A 17,634-nucleotide genomic window follows, 5' to 3' on the forward strand; every position below is an offset into this window, starting at 1 on the left:
ACCGCGAGTCCTTTGTCGATAATTTAAAGTTGATAACAGGAAATACCTTGGAACACCTCGCCCTCTGGCGGGGTTCCCAGTGGGAGTAATTTATATGGACAGAACTGTGGAAAGGGTGTAGATTTACGTAACGAGCAATACCCAATAGCAGTTCTTCAAACGCCGTTTTTCAAGCCATAACGTCGAATTATCAAGGAAGATTGAATGATGTTAAAACAAAGGCCGTTTTACATTATGTCTGAGTCGCTTCATTTATGATTTTACCTGATCCTTCACTCTATGCATCACACTCGTTATTTTTCACTTTTTAACTTTTCTCTTTTCATTGTTTCAGAACGTGCGTTTTTTTACGTATCTTTACGTATTCTTCTTTCACTCACTCCGGTTTGCATGTTAACGCTTCCCCTTCGACCGTATTTCCAACTCTCTTCATGTTTCACCCTCTTTAAATCTTCCCCTTCTCGCTACGTTTTGTTCTCATTCCCCCTTTCCATGGAATTCCACATCCCGCCTCATGAAACGCCGATATTTCAGACACAGCAAAGCGGCTTGGTAAGACGGTGCAGGTTTTTGTATTGGGTCTCCCTCCGTTAGTTACACTGTGGCTCACAGCGCAGAGATATGTGGCGGTGTCTGTAACTCGCGTGTCTTTCACAGTCAGGATATTGAGCTTGTTGTCTCCACCGATTGAAGCTGTAATCCTCCCGTGTTGGTCGGTTCCTCTTGTGGCCATTACCAGATGCTGGGGTGACTGGTTCGGGTACTGTCTGTACCAGAATACGAGGTCAAATGCAATGCTGCTGGTGCAGTTCATGGATACATTACCCGCTTCACTAACAACCATCCACCCAGGGAGCTGCAGCATCTCAGTTTCTCCGCTAACCTCCGTGCAGATCAGAATGAAAAACAGCAAAATGCCAGTGTGAACCCGAAGCATTATCAGTTAACACGCAATACCGAGCTCGGCTCAGAGCCAGGAGATGAATACTCTGTTCTGAAAAATTAACGGGGTGCTAAACACTTACTTCGGGTTCACTCAGTGACGTGTTTCTGTTGAACTAACTAAATGAGCTGAGCATTCCTTAATGTTTAACCACCCATTCTCCACGTTTCACGCTGACACCAGCTCGCACTGAGAGCACACACCTGACCTCCCACGTTAAATACTTTCCATACATCACACTGCTCTCTGGCGGTGTATACTGGTAAGTGCACGGTGCAATTATTCACTTGAACTGCCGACAAGTTGCATAGTAACAAATGAGAACAGGTATTCCCTCCTTCCTGTTCTAGCTACTTTCTTGCGGGAGAGACTAAATCTCACCTTCACGTCTGCTGTCCAGCGATTGCGGTGCCTTTTGCTCACTCACTCTTCCTGCAGCGTTGTTGCACACTCCTCACTCACTCTTCCTGCAAATCTGACCACTCGGTTTGACAAGAAGATCCTGATGAAGGTCCTTCTATCATTTTCTAATTTGAACACGTCAAAGGCGAACTCGTCTATCTATCGGACATTTGTAACATCCCAACAGTAATAGCAACAGTGAAAACACATGATAATAAATAACTTTTTTAATTTTAAGTTTCATATCAGTGTTAAAATAAAGTTTCTGTTTCCATATTGGTTCCTTCCATCACATTTTCTTCACTCTATATACTCACCCAGTCTCTCACTGCCCTCTGGTGGCAGCGACAATCACTACAATGTGCGCCTCAAAATACCTGTCCCATTTCTGGAACATGAGGCCATAAGACACAGGAGCAGAATGAGGCCATTTGGCCCATCAGGTTTGCTCCGCCGGTCAATCACAGCTGATGTGTTTCTCATCCCCATTTTCCTGCCTTCTCCGTATAACCCTAATCCCCTTATTAATCAAGAACCTATCTATCTTTGTCCGGCGCGGGGCAACTGAGGCGCAGCGAGGTAAGAAGCACCTATTTCTTGCGGCACTATCTGCCGGAAGAGAAGTGTTTAAAGGGACAATTAAAAAGGTAAGTGGGGCAGGGAAGGCGGGGGTATCGGACGAGGAGGGGGGCGGTACAATGGGGTGGGGGGGGCGGGGGGCGCGGTGATCGAACAGCAAGGGAGGGGGTCTCAGACCGGACGTGTGTCCGAAGGAACAAAGAAGAGGGTATGGGAGGCGCAGGAGTCGAGTCGGATCGGAGGGAGGAGGGTCAGGCTGGACTGGAGTGGGAGGGTCAGGCTGGACTGAAGGGGTTCAGATCGCACCAGAGCTAGTAAGGTGGGGTTGGACTGAGTGGGCTATCGGGCTCGACTGGAGTGGGAGGGGAGGGTTGGACTGGATTGGGGCGGTCAGGATGGACTGGAGTGGGAGAGTGAGGACTGGAGTGGGAGGGTCAGGTTGGACTGGAGTGGGAGAGTCAGGTTGGACTGGAGTGGGAGGGTCAGGCTGGACTGGAGTGGGAGGGTCAGGCTGGACTGGAGTGAGGGGGTCAGGACTGGAGTGGGAGGGTCAGGCTGGACTGGAGTGGGAGGGTCAGGCTGGACTGGAGTGGGAGAGTCAGGTTGGACTGGAGTGAGGGGGTCAGGACTGGAGTGGGAGGATCCGACCGGACTGGAGTGGGAGGGTCAGGATGGACTGGAGTGGGAGGGTCAGGCTGGATTGGAGTGGGAGGGTCAGATTGGACTGGAGTGGGAGGGTCAGGCTGGACTGGAGTTGGGGGGTCAGGCTGAACTCGAGTGGGAGGGTCAGGCTGGACTGGAGTGGGAGGGTCAGGCTGGGCTGGGGTGAGGGGGTGAGGACTGGAGTGGGAGGGTCAGGACCGGAGTGGGAGGGTCAGGCTGGACTGGAGTGGGAGGGTCAGGATGGACTGGAGTGGGAGGGTCAGGCTGGACTGGACTGGGAGGGTCAGGCTGGACTGGACTGGGAGGGTCAGGCTGGACTGGAGTGGGAGGGTCAGATTGGACTGGAGTGGGAGGGTCAGGCTGGACTGGAGTGGGAGGGTCAGGTTGGACTGGAGTGGGAGGGTCAGATTGGACTGGAGTGGGAGGGTCAGGCTGGACTGGAGTGGGAGGGTCAGGCTGGACTGGAGTGGGAGGGTCAGATTGGACTGGAGTGGGAGGGTCAGGCTGGACTGGAGTGGGAGGGTCAGGCTGGACTGAAGTGGGGAGGGTCAGGCTGGACGGGAGTGGGAGGGTCAGGCTGGACTGGAGTGGGAGGGTCAGTTTGACTGGAGTTGGGGGGTCAGGCTGGACAGGAGTGGTTGGGGCAGGCTGGACTGGAGTGGGAGGGTCAGGCTGGACTGGAGTTGGGGGGTCAGGTTGGACTGGACTGGGAGGGTCAGGCTGGACTGGAGTGGGGGAGGGTCAGGCAGGACTGGAGTGGGAGGGTCAGGCTGGACTGGAGTCGGGGCTTGGGGGGGAGGGGGTGGCGTCAGGCATTTGGCCCATCCAGTCTGCACCGACCCTCTGAAAGAGCACTCTACCTCGGCCCACTCCCCAGCCCTAAACCCTGCAACCCCACTTAACCTGCACATCCTGGGACATTAAGGGACAATTTTTGCATGGCTAATCCACTTATCCTGCACATCTATGTTGCTGACGGTGTAGCCTCTGAGGTGGTCACGTCCCGATTACAAAATGGACACTTGCAAAGAATGCAGGGAAAATTGGACAATGTTAAGAAACAAGCAGGTGCAAGCTCTGTCTGTTGACTAGAACCTTAAACTCTCAGACAGGACAGAAACTACCAATCAATCTACATACTAATGAGCCATCTCCTGGGACAAAAGGGAAACATTTAAATACAGAATGTTAAGGCAGACTCCCCGGAGCGAGGATAGGCTAAGACAAAGCAGACTAACAGTCACCAGGACACACCCAGCGATCAGGGAACCACCCCTCTATTGGAGGAAAATCGATTCGACTGATTGAGAAAGACGCAATTAGTTGAGGTTAAGTTCAAGGCCCGCCCAAAAGCGCGCGAACCTCTTTTCAGTATAAAAGATGTTCCCCAAGGGAGAATCTTCCTCCTTTGGCTTTGGCTCTCACCGAGAGAGAAACCTGCCTAGCAGCTGCATCAGACCAAGTAAGTCCCAAGTCAACGCACACTACGAGATAGACGCTCCGAGTGGCTACACTGTAAACAACTCAACCCATCAGCCTCAGAACCGAGCAACGGCCATTGTTCCTCTGACTGAGTGGGCACCCGAAACTAAGTATAGGCTTTAGTAATAGTGGTTGTCTAGTTTGTAGAGTTTATGCATGAGTAGATTTGACTGTGTGTAAATGAATGAGCATTGCTTTTGAACTTACTAACTGGTGTATCGAGTCATTGATCAGTATTCGGTTGAAATTGAAAATCGCTTATTATCACAAGTAGACTTCAAATGAAGTTACTGTGAAAATCCCCTAGTCGCCACGTTCCAGCGCCTGTTCGGGGAGGCTGTTACGGGAATGAACCATGCTGCTAGCCTGCCTTGGTCAGCTTTCAAAGCCAGCGATTTAGCACAGTGTGCTAAATAGCCCCGGTTCTGAACCATGTGGCGGTGTCGAAAGATACCTGGCGACTCTTGAGCAAACATAATTAAGCAGAGCCAAATTAAGAGCCAAACAAAGAGAGCAACAACGGCTCAGTATATCATCACATTCGCAAGGCGTAATGTTCATGCAAAATACAGAGTTCTCATCCAAACACCCATTGTTTACAACAATGCCCACCAAATTCATTAGAATTTCATTTGTTCCAGCTCTGGGTGAAACAACTGCCTACCTCACATTATAAATAACCTGTTCCTGTCAACCTATTTAAAGATTGCTCCTGAGGAAGGAGCAGCGCTCCGAAAGCTAGTGATATCGAAACAAACATGTTGGACTTTAACCTGGGGTTGTAAGGTTTCTTACTATTTAAAGATTCGCATGGGGATGAACAAATTCACGTTGTCGCTTTCGATCTGCGCCAACAGGATGAACTGGAGATCCAATGCCCTGTGAGAACATTGATTCAATTGAAGAGAAAAGGAGCTTACAGGCAATTGGATGTGACTCGATGACGTTGTGAGCAATGTACCAATCAGCAGGCACTCGGATGTGACTCAACCTCTTCTCAACTCTTGACGAAAACAATTTCAGCCTCAGCCAGTTCTGCTGAAAGCTGCCACGATCTCTCTGCAAACATGTCACCTGTTACTTTGTATTTATTCCTCACAGCGGTCTCGCTTTTAACCGGTAAGTTCACAAGTTGCTCAACTCTTTATGTCACAGCTTTTCCACACATGACATTCTGTCAGGCAGTTCGCTCAATACAAGGGGGTGGGGGTGGGTGGTCGGACAAATAGATTGACCCCAACTTCGAAAGGGCATCCGAATTTCGCTGGTCCCAGCACGGAACACTGCTGGAAGTCGGCACATTTCCCGAGGGGATGAGAGCGGAAGAGTTGGGCTGAGATTGAAGCTCCTCTGGTGCCAGTGAATGACCTTGACAAACAGCAGACTGTCAAACACACAGACCGTTAGGACTTTGCGCTTCCAGTTACAGTGACTGAAGGTGAGGACCGGATCTCGTTAGAAAGAACGGAATCTTTGTGTTAGAAGATTTATTTAATCCGTCCAAACATTTTCCCGTTGCGACCACTGAGCTGTGGAAAATATATTTCTATTGTCTTGTCTGATCATTCTCTGAGATTAGTATTCAGGATGACGGGACGAATCTGCGGTATAGACTCAGTGAATTCGCATTGTTTAATTTAAAATCACTCTTGGTTCTTACAGGACATTGTCGAGGAGATTCTGTTTCACAGACACCGGCTGCAGTCACAGTGAGTGAAGGAGATGATGTTCAGTTGTTCTGTAATTATACAGCTACAAGCACGAGCAATCCTTACCTATTCTGGTACCGTCAGTACCCCAGCGGATCCATGGAGTTCCTGCTGCAGATTAGTAAATACACCGGGAACACAGAGAGATCCCCAGGGGACCGTTTTTCAGCGGAGCTCAATGATACAATCCGCACCGCCCGGCTGAGCGTGACTAATACAGAGCTGACAGACTCCGCGGTGTATTACTGCGCGCTGAGACCCACAGAGACACAGAGCTGGGCTGAACGTGTACAAAAACTGTCACCACTCAGCGTAACAGAGTGTTAGGCAAACACTGTGATGAGCGGCGAGTCTGAAATGGAGCCTGAAATCGAGGTGATATCTCAACTTTTCAATTCTAACATACACTTTTAGCACTAATAAATGTATTGCCAAAATAAAGCAATGGAAGGGGGCAGTTTGGAGAATGAAATTAGAATATTTATAGAGCTTCAGGTTCCAAAGTGTTTCACCGTCACTGTTGTAATAAAATGTAGAAAACCCAGCAGCCAATGGAACTCAGCATATCATCCCATACAGGAATATTTAACCGTCCCGCTGTTACAGTAACTGTGATTGGTGGATGGATATTGGACAGGGCGTCTCTCCTGCTCTTTTTTTGGAAATGGTGGCCATGCGGTGTAAATACCTCCATTGGTATGTGTTTCACTGTGTCTGCTTCGCACAGAGATACATTCCGGAGGAAGGCAGTGTCCTCAATTTAACATATCATCCAGAGGCCAGGAACTCTGAGAGTGCAGCATTCCCTGAGGAACGCACCGTCTCCTCGGTAAATTCCCGGATTGTTGTTCCTGACGGACCGCCGGTGTCCTGTTGAGAGGAAATAACCTCTGAACATGCTGGACCATAAGACCATAAGACATAGGAGCGGAAGTAAGGCCATTCGGCCCATCGAGTCCACACCACCATTCAATCATGGCTGATTTCAACTCCATTTACCCGCTCTCTCTCCATAGCCCTTAATTCCTCAAGAAATCAAGAGTTTATCAACTTCTGTCTTAAAGACACTCAATGTCCCGGCCTCCACCGCCCTCTGTGGCAATGGATTCCACAGACCCACCACTCTCTGGCTGAAGAAATTTCTCCTCATCTCTGTTCTAAAGTGACTCCCTTTTATTCTAAGGCTGTGCCCCCGGGTCCTAGTCTCCCCTGCTAATGGAAACAACTTCCCTCCATCCACCCTATCGAAGCCATTCATTAACTTGTAAGTTTCTATTAGATCTCGCCTCAACTTCCTAAACTCCAATGAATATAATCCCAGGATCCTCAGACGTTCATCGTATGTTAGGCCTACCATTCCTGGGATCATCCGTGTGAATCTCCGCTGGACCCGCTCCAGTGCCAGTCTGATAAAAACGAACAGAAAACAATTCAAATGTCAAAATTCAGAATCAGCCTCATATCGACCAACATAACGGTCACCCACACCATCTCAATATTATTTAATGAACAAGAATATCCGGTTACTCAGTGAGGGGAGAATGGGGGTTTTGCAGTGAAGGAAATCCTAAGTAGGGAGATCATAACGAGGAGATCGAGAGGCGGTTCCCCGCGATAGTTCGGGGGGTAGGGGGGGGGGGGGGGTGTTCAACTGACGCTACCTGCACCTATTTGTAAGAGATATTTCTATTGGCCCTTTTCGCCCTGACAATAACTTTTGAAATGTTCTGTTGATTCTTCTTCTCTCATCAATTTTGGCAAATGGTGACAACTCACAGTGCAATTAATATCGTTCACCTCCACACGGTGCGGTGGCCAAAAGGAAAGGCGTTGGTCTCGTAAACCAAAATTCGCGGGTTCGAATCCCGTCTGTTCCTTTGTGTCGCTGCTCGGCTCCCCTGAGCTCCTTGTGCTGAGCCAATCAAAGTCCTTTGATTCATTTTTCCCCACAAGCACCCGCAACAGGAAATATCATCCATCTGCCCCTGTCTTCTTTACAAAACATTGAACCTTCAGCTGATGGAAATAATTCCGCACAATCTGGTCTCTGAAAAAAACTAAATTCTGAGCACATCACATGAGGAGCAGGAGGTAATGGGGGATTTGAGGGAAATCTTATTTACCTAGAGGGTGGTGACGGCCTGGAATAAACTACCTGGGAGGGTGGTAGAGGCAGTCTGCTTCACATCCTTTAAATAGTACCAGGATGAGCACATGGCACGTCATAAGATTCAAGGCTATGGGCCAAGTGCTGGCAAATAGGGTTTGGTCGGTCGGTCCGGTGTTTTTCGCGTGTTGGTGCAGACACGAGGGGCCGAAGGGCCTCGTCTGAACTGTGTGGTTCTGTGTGTCTGCGATTCCGAGTGCTGTAACATTCCTGTCATTAGGTTAATTCCAAGTTACAAACTTCCGGGTGTGCCACGTACACATTTATATCCAGATATTGGCTGCCCAATACTACTAGCCTTGCCTTTCACTGGAGTGTCGCTGGCAATCGGAGGAATGCATTTCTCTGCTGCAATGAAGCAAGATGAGATAATTTTCTGACAAGTAACGCGAACCGGCTGCGGCATAGGGTTCACCACACCATTGAAGGATAACAAACACTCGGGAAAATGCAGGGCCTTTCCATTGCCATATGAGCATCCGACGTAGGAGCAGGAAGTCGGTCAATCGGCCACTCGAGTTACTCCACAATTCAATGAGATCATGACTAAAGTGACCATGGCCTCAGCTCCACATTCCGTGTAACCCAAGGACGCTGGCAAGAGGTATGATCAGTAAGTTCGGAGACTCCGAGAAAATTGTTGATGTGGTTGATAGTGAGGAGGAAAACCTTAGAATAGTGGCAAATGGACTCTGAAGTGCGAGGTGATACATCTTGGCAGGACTAAAAAGGCAAGGGAATATACAATGAACGGTAGGACGCTAGGAATTACAGTAACCAGAGGGAACCCGGGTGCGGATCCATAGATCTCTAAAGGTAGAGGACAAGTGGTTAAGAAGGCTTATGAAATATTTGAGTTTATTTTCCGTTCAATATAAGAGCAGGGAGGTTATGAAGGAGCTGTAGGAACGCATGTTAGGCAACAGCTGGAGTATTGTGTGCAGTTCTGGTCACTACACTGCAGCAAGGATTTGATTGCAGTAGAGAGGGTGCAGTGGAGAGTCACCAGGATGATGCCGGGGATGGAGTGTTTCAGCTATGAAGAGAGGCTGGTTAGGTTGGGGTTGTATTCCTTGGAGCAGAGTAGGCTGATGGGGACCTGATTGAAGTTTATTAAATCCACCTAATCCACCTATTCTGCATGTTTTATCCACAGCATATTTTTGGATTGAGGGAGGAAACCAAATCAGATACGGGGAGATCGTGCAAACGCCACAGACTCGCCCAAGGCCAGGATTGAATCTGGGTCCCTGGCGCTGTGAAGTAGCAGTGCTAGCCACTGTGCCACCCCAAATATCCAAACTCTTTGACCACGTTTTTGGCCATACGAGCTAAATGTTCCTCTGAAACTCAATGGGACATGTAATGATTTGAAAAGCTCGACATGTACATAAATTGCTGCATTTGTTGTCGTTCAGTGAGACCTGCTAGTTTACTGAGTGAGTGAGTCTGTACACCAGGATATGAACAAGAAGCAGGAGTTAAGGAATCACAGATCGATTCGTCAATCTTATATCTGTTATGAAGCGAGCTGCAATTGTCAACTAGAATAACTGTGCAAGTGGACCTCACCTCTTGCTGTTTTTGAGTTGTTTTCTTACAAATTTTGTAACTGTCACTATGGAAACTGAACTACCCATGAGGAGCAGCTGGAACTGCCAGTGTGGGGTTTTTGTACGGGACCCAGCATATCTCTGCAGCAGTGTGGGCTTCATGGCACAGAAATACACGGCGCTGTCGGAGATCATTGTGTTACTGATCGTTAGCTCGGTAGTCTTGTTCTTTTTATCAAACGTAGAAGAAAACCGATCATTGAGGTCGGTGTTCCTTTGCACATTCAGTCCAATAAGACGGAGCATGAACATTGGAGTTTTCTCGGGCTGCTGATTGTACCAGTACACAGTAGGGCTAGAATCGCTTGTTTTCAAGGTGCAGGTTAATGTGACATTACTTTCCTCTGTAACCGTTATTTCAGGTTCCTTTTGTTCCACGGTGTCTTGATGGCTCCATTCTAACAGAAGTGACAGCGAGAATGACAATCAGAGCCAGCCTCATATTAAGCAATAAAAGAATTTGCAAAATAATCACTGTCATTTTACCAACAATAACATCTGGGTTACAGCAGTCAGGAGGAGAAAGGAGTGTTACTGGGAAAGAAATACTTACTGAGAAGTGAGATAATGATGAGGAGCGAAGCGAGACGGTGCCTCATGGTCCTTCTTGAGTTTGTAATTCTACAATGAGAGAAATCCTCTGTCAGAGACAGAAATACAGATCCCCGCCCCACTGCACTGCTGATCCGGCCAATGAGAGGAATGAACCAGCAGCAGCAATCTCTCCAGTAACACAATTGGGCCAGAGTGAGAGCAGCAACCGGAAGCTGTGGGCGGGGATACCGCAGTCTCAATATTGAGTGAAGTGTGCGCTGACTCTCAGCTGCACTCGGAACTGATGGAGAGGAAATAGCGACGATTGAATCTTCCCTACACCGTGACCACCCTGCACCTGCTCACTGTGCAAGTCACTGAGAAGAAATATATCGGGAAGGACTTGACGGACTAGAATCTAGAATCTTCGAGTCAGGGATGAGGTCACACGATCTATATTGCCCGAGACACTTTGAAATCGTGACCTTATTCTTCTTTCAAAAACAGCATTTTCTATATACCCCGGTAATTGCCTTGACATTTCCTTAAGAATATAAGAACATAAGAACTAGGAGCAGGAGTAGGCCATCTGGCCCCTCGAGCCTGCTCCGCCATTCAATGAGATCATGGCTGATCTTTTGTGGACTCAGCTCCACTTTCCGGCCCGAACACCATAACCCTTAATCCCTTTATTCTTCAAAAAACTATCTATCTTTATCTTAAAAACATTTAATGAAGGAGCCTCTACTGCTTCACTGGGCAAGGAATTCCATAGATTCACAACCCGTTGGGTGAAGAAGTTCCTCCTAAACTCAGTCCTAAATCTACTTCCCTTATTTTGAGGCTATGCCCCCTAGTTCTGCTTTCACCCGCCAGTGGAAACAACCTGCCCGCATCTATCCTATCAATTCCCTTCATAATCTTATATGTTTCTATAAGATCCCCCCTCATCCTTCTAAATTCCAACGAGTACAGTCCCAGTCTACTCAACCTCTCCTCGTAATCCAACCCCTTCAGCTCTGGGATTAACCTAGTGAATCTCCTCTGCACACCGTCCAGTGCCAGTACGTCATTTCTCAAGTAAGGAGACCAAAACTGAACACAATACTCCAGGTGTGGCCTCACTAACATCTTATACAATTGCAGCATAACCTCCCTAGTCTTAAACTCCATCCCTCTCGCAATGAAGGACAAAATTCCATTTGACTTCTTAATCACCTGTTGCACCTGAAAACCAACTTTCTGCGACTCATGCACGAGCACACCCAGGTCTCTCTGCACAGCAGCATGTTTTAATATTTTATCATTTAAATAATAATCCCTTTTGCCGTTATTCTTACCAAAATGGATAACCTCACATTTGTCAACATTGTATTCCATCTGCCAGACCCTAGCCCATTCACTTAGCCTGTCCAAATCCCTCTGCAGACTTCCAGTATCCTCTGCACTTTTTGCTTTACCACTTATCTTAGTGTCGTCTGCAAACTTGGACACATTGCCCTTGGTCCCCAACTCCAAATCATCTATGTAAATTGTGAACAGTTGTGGGCCCAACACTGATCCCTGAGGGACACCACTTGCCAACCAGAGAAACACCCATTAATCCCCACTCTTTGCTTTCTAATAATTAAACAATCAGAGCTATTGTTGAATCTTCTTCCTTTATTGAGACACGTCTTCTATAGTTTAGCAAATCGCAGTGTCCCTCTCCATGCGGTCAACTGTGAGCCTTGAGGCAGCAGCGGGAAACGTGTGACCATGTCGCCCTCTGGTGGATATGATCATAACTTGACACCGGTCGGACACTTGATGAAAACAGAAAATCAGAATATCAATTCTAGGGAAATGAACGCAGAAGGGGGAAATATACACAAAGCCCGCAGCTTGTCGACAAAGAGCATCCACACCAGTTGAACAGAGGGGAATATAAGTTAATATTTGAGTATGCTTGGTGTGGTTTGTTGTTGTTCATTGTGCAGCTCAGAACGGGAAATACCGACAGGCAGCAGCTGGAACATTTCATTCTTAAATTAATTTGATTATTGTTTTATGTCCTGGTAAGTGTTGCACAAGCCTGGACATTCACCAACAGCATTTCTTTATAAATTGACGCTACACAAACGCACACTGCTAATTGTACTGGTATATTTTGCTATTAAGAATGAGTATAATTTATATTCAGGTGAGCAGCACGGTAGGATAGTGGTTAGCGCAATTGCTTCACAGCTCCAGGGGCCCAAGTTCGATTCCCGGCTTGGGTCACTGCCTGTGCGGAGTCTGCACATCCTCCCCGTGTCTGCGTGGGTTTCCTTTGGGTGCTCCGGTTTCCTCCCACAGTCCAAAGATGTGCAGGTTAGGTGAATTGGCCATGCTAAATTGCCCTTAGTGTCCAAAATTGCCCTTCGTGTTGGATGGGGTTACTGGGCTATGGGGACAGGATGGGGCTGTTGACCTTGGGTAGGGTGCTCTTTCCAAGAGCCGGTGCAGACTCGATGGGCCGAATGGCCTCCTGCTGCACTGTAAATTCTATGATCTATAACAGCGACAGAGTAACACACACCAGAAATTGATTATATTTTGCTGTCAACAAACCATGACTAATTCACTATTTTATGAAAACAAAATTTAGTTATGGTTCTCCAGATACTGACTGTGGCCGCTCTCACCATTTGAAACTGTCACAATGCCCAGGTGATTGACAGCGGCTCCGGACCAATAGGATCAGGTGGGGCAGGACTGGTGGACCGACCGGGAGAGGCTGGTCCTCCAACCAATCGGAGTGAAAGAGTGGCGGGGCCTGCTGTGATTGAAGCATGCGCAGTGTGGGTAATGGCGACGAAGAGCGGCTGCTTCTTTACACCCGCAGTAAGTAAGCGTTGGTTAACAACATGCAGAGAGGGAGAGATCTCGGGGAATGGCGGAAACGCTGCGGAAGCACCTTGTGTGAGTCAGTAACCTCGGAAAAGTGTTTACCAGACCCAGATTGTACCGAGCGGGGCTGCAGTTCCTCATTTTCAGCCTGGGTTAATGGCCACCATCTTTATTGGAATGTGTGCACCATGGCGCATGCGTGGCCGCCATCTTTCTAGGGGGCAATGTTTCAATGAGTGGGAGGAGCTTGTTACCCATTGTTCAGAATGGAGACAACATGTCCATCAATCTACATCACCCTTTGAGTCCCAATGTCTGAATGTTGGGGCGATGGATTGATGGAAAGAAAGGGAAATACATCCTGCTCTCCTGATCCCAATACCTCATGGTCTCAAGATCTGTGGTTCTGTCCATCATGGCAGAAACTCAAGACTCTGAGCTGACGTCATCCTCAAATTGAAGGACTGCTGATGACGACGAGGGGCAAAGTACAGCAGCGAGCATGATCGGTCATTCTGGATTAGGGAGCAGGAGAAAGAACGTTGGAAATTTCTATCCTAGACTGACAATCATAGAATCCCGTCAGTGCACAAGGAGGACATTCAGCCCCTCAACTCTGCACAATCCTCAGACAGTTTCTGAGGAGATGGACGGATTGAATGGTTAGGAAGTGGAATTCGTAGCAGGGAGTGAAGACAATGGCTTCAGTCTTCCCAAGATTAAAATGGCAGAAATTTCTAACCCAGAGATGGAGAGATTTTTCAGGGAATCAAAGGATTTGAGGAGGGGGCCAGGAAATAGGAGATTAAACCAAGATCAGCAATTATCATAGTTAACGTTGAAGCAGCTCAATGGGGCTTATTGTTTACTCCTGCTCCTATTTCATTTGTTCATATAAAGGCCAGAATCCTGTGTAGGTCCAGACCGGATGGTAGGTTCCCTTCCCTGAGGACATCACTGAAACAGTTGGATTTTTGTGACAACCCAACAGTTTTCATGGTCACTTTCTCCCAGTGCCGGCCCCACAAATGACCAGATGAATTCAGCTCAATTTCACAAGCTGCCTTTGTGTTTTTGTGGGTTCTCTCTCACTCCTTTTTTTCTGTTTTAAATCAATTTCACAGGGTGTTAGAAGGGGAGGATTTGCAGTTGGGAAACTGAAAACAGACATCACATCAGGATCTGAATATCATCAGATTTTTAACATGCAAGAAAATAGCAATGCTAGCAGTGCGGAGAAATGTGGGGACTGTGAGCAGGGATTCAGATCCCTTTCGGAGCTGGAAGCCCATCAGCCCAGTCACACTGGGGAGAGACTGTTCACCTGCCCAGAATGTGGGAAGGGATTCACCTGGTCATCCAATCTGCTGAGACACCAGCGAGTTCATAGTGGGGAGACGCCATTCACCTGCCCAGAGTGTGGGAAGGGATTCACTCGATCATCAGGGCTGCAACAACACCAGCGGGTTCACACTGGGGAGAGGCCATTCATCTGCTCCAAGTGTGGAAAGGGATTTACTGATTCTTCCACTCTGTTGAAACACCAGCAGGTTCACACGGACGAGAGACCTTTTAAATGTGTAGACTGTGCGAGGTGCTATAAAAGTTCCCTCAACCTAATGCGCCATCAGCGAGCTCACACTGATGAGAGACCGTTCAGGTGCTTGGACTGTGGAACTGGGTTCAGGCAGTCATCTGAACTCATTGTACACCAGCGAATTCACACTGGAGAGAGGCCGTTCACCTGCCCCGAATGTGGGAAGGGATTCACTCGATCATCAGGGCTGCTACAACACCAGCGAGTTCACACCGGTGAGAGGCCATTCTCCTGCTCCAAGTGTGGAAAGGGATTCAGCGATTCATCCACCCTGCTGAAACACCAGCAGGTTCACACTGAAGCGAGACCATTTCAATGCACTGACTGTGGGAAGTGCTATAAAAGTCCTGTGGATCTGATGCGCCATCAGCTTGTTCACACTGATGAGAGACCATTCAGATGCTCTCACTGTGGGACAGGGTTCAGGCAATCATCTCTACTGACTGTACACCAGCGAATTCACACCAGGGAGAGGCCATTCACCTGCTTCGAGTGTGGGAAAGGATTCACTCAGTCATCCACTCTGCAAAGACACCAGCGAGTTCACACTGGGGAGAGACCGTTCCCCTGCTTCGTGTGTGGGAAGAGATTCACTCGGTTGTCCATCCTGACAAGTCACCAGCGTGTTTGTAAATAATTAGTGATTGTATTTTACTGTTAATCACATCCAGGAATGAACCTTGTTCATAAATGTTGATTTCTACTGATGTTTTATCAAGAAAATTTGTCAGAAGAATCTAAGAAATTGAACTATTTTCTATGTGTAATATTATCATTTTATGCAACTGGTGAAGTGGTCCTTACGATGGGAGATAGAGTAGCTGTGTGAATTTAAACTGAGTTTGATGTGTTAATGAGCCCGGCTAGACTTCAAACCAGATGTTTACCGAAAAAATGTAGTCAGGTTGGGTAGCGAACAGAAACAGATGTAAATGGGTGTTGTGATTCAAAAGATAAAATATGCAAGTGTAGCCATCTGGGATGGCCACTTCCAGAATACAAAATGGACGCTCGCAAAGAATATAGGGAACTGTGGACAATGTTAGGAAAACAAGCAGGCACAGAGCCCGAATGCAGATTGGGGAGACAGCTCCCAGACGGAATTGAAACTATAGGTCGATTCGCATATTGATGGCCCATCTCCGGGAACAAAGGAAAGCCACTCAGGTAACCGATACTGTTTCAGGCATCCCGGCGCCAGTTCCCCAACCGAAAGCACAAACAAAGCAAGGCCAACGGCTACCAAAGACACGTAGATCTTACTGTGTGTGTAAATAAATAGTATTGACTTTGAACTAACTAACTGGTGTATTGGCTCTTTGATCAGTATTCGGATTTGAACCTTGTGGCGGTATCGAGAGATACCTGGCGACTAAAGCAAACACAATTAGGATTAAGGAAGGTGACCATATTAACCCCCATATTTAGAACCAGAGAAACAGAGCAACACAAGGTGTGAAAGAAAGGTGTCATGAATGAAATATGGATAAAGTAAATTCACTTTTTAAAATTATGAATGTTGAAGTAAAGAGATTATGTTAATCAATTCTGGGAGAAATTAGTTCAAAAGAAATTGGGTAAAGTGATGGAGAGATCAAAGGGAAAGAATGTAGTTAAGGGGATGCTGATTGTCACAAGTAGGCTTCAAATTAAGTTACTGTTAAAAGCCCCTGAAACCTGTGAAGATGTTGTTTGAATCTCAGCCCAGAAAGCTGTGTGAAGGAAGCCAGATTTGAAAAGCCCGTTAACTGCTGGTTAACCTCAGGAGCAAATTGGAGTAAAGGCAGTTTGGGACAAGGTTTCTGCATTTTATAGATCTTTAAATCCATAAGGCGTTGCTGGACAGATTGGGGAGGTTCGCTCTGAGGTAGTTAAATTAAGATTGTTTGGAACTGTTTAAAGTATTGGGATGTGTGAAGCCATTGCCTTATTTTAAGTGTACTTCTATATCATTTTATTTATTTTCCTATTCCATCATAAACATTTACTTTGCAATGAAACCATCACAAGTAGTCAGGGACATCATTTCTCTGGTTCACAACCTCTCCTTGTGCTATACAAATTGCAAAGACAAACTGGGAGGACAAATGTCTCAAATTTCCTTTTTGGCTATGCCCTTAACAGTAAATAAACTCCAGCTCAGTTATAGGGGTTAATATTCCAGGTAAAAGTCAAATAAATCAGCATTGCGTGAAACAATGTGCATCAAGTATTTCAAAATATTTCTAACAAAAGTTCTTCCTTTTGAAATGTTCTCCCCCCTCCCCCTGTTTCATCCATCCTCACCTCCGACAACAAGTATGTGGAGTTCATGGGGTTTCTTTGTCACTGAGATTGGGGCAATCTGATCAGCTGCCTCTGCTGCTTCCCTCCCTCCCACTAACCCACCAGACCAAACTGTCTAAAGTTCCTCCTCGTCTGAGCCCTGAACTCGGATCTTTCTCCAGTTTCTCTCCAATCTTCTCACTCCCTCCGAGCTTATATTGTCCATCAGACCCAACTTCTGTTCCCTTGACTCCATTCTCACAAAACAGTTGACCATCCAACCTCTCTATGCTAGTTAATATGTTTCCAGTTCTCTCTCATTTGGTTCTGTCCTTCTCACTTTAATGCAGCATCATCGCCTATCCTAAACATAACACTTGACCCCACCATCTCTACAAATTTCCAAGACATTTAGGGCAGCACGGTAGCATAGTGGTTAACACAATTGCTTCACAGCTCTAGGGTCCCAGGTTCGATTCCCAGCTTGTCTGTGCGGAGTCTGCACGTTCTCCCCGTGTGTGCGTGGGTTTCCTCCGGGTGCCCCGGTTTCCTTCCACAATCCAAAGATGTGCAGGTTAGGTGGATTGGCCATGCTAAATTGCCCTTAGTGTCCAAAATTTCCCTTAGTGTTGGGTGGGGTTACTGGGTTATGGGGATAGGGTGGGGTTGTTGGCTTGGGTAGAGTGCTCTTTCCAAGAGCCGGTGCAGACTCGATGGGCCGAATGGCCTCCTTCTGCCCTATAAATTCTATGATCTCCAATCTCCCTTTACTCTCCAAATCCCTTGTACTCGGTGTTCCCAAAGGATCT

General features: G+C 47.3%; 2 protein-coding genes across 2 annotated transcripts in view; one reads left to right on the forward strand and one right to left on the reverse strand.

Moving 5' to 3' along the window:
* Positions 1–11,734: 11,734 nt before the first annotated feature.
* Positions 11,735–17,634, reverse strand: part of LOC140421473 (uncharacterized) — a 78,435-nt gene continuing 72,535 nt past the window's right edge. Inside the window, exon 7 of the transcript XR_011946805.1 lies at positions 11,735–11,897. The gene's annotated coding sequence lies outside the window, so the exon portion shown is untranslated. The remainder of the gene's footprint in view (positions 11,898–17,634) is intronic.
* On the forward strand, positions 12,900–15,859 carry LOC140421485 (uncharacterized). Its single transcript, XM_072506234.1, has 2 exons — positions 12,900–12,957; positions 14,088–15,859. The coding sequence occupies exons 1-2, from the start codon at positions 12,922–12,924 to the stop codon at positions 15,195–15,197; spliced, it is 1,146 nt and encodes a 381-aa protein (XP_072362335.1). The 5' UTR covers positions 12,900–12,921; the 3' UTR covers positions 15,198–15,859.

This window comes from Scyliorhinus torazame, chromosome 5 (assembly GCF_047496885.1).
Source record: "Scyliorhinus torazame isolate Kashiwa2021f chromosome 5, sScyTor2.1, whole genome shotgun sequence".
In the NCBI taxonomy this organism is placed as follows: domain Eukaryota; kingdom Metazoa; phylum Chordata; class Chondrichthyes; order Carcharhiniformes; family Scyliorhinidae; genus Scyliorhinus; species Scyliorhinus torazame.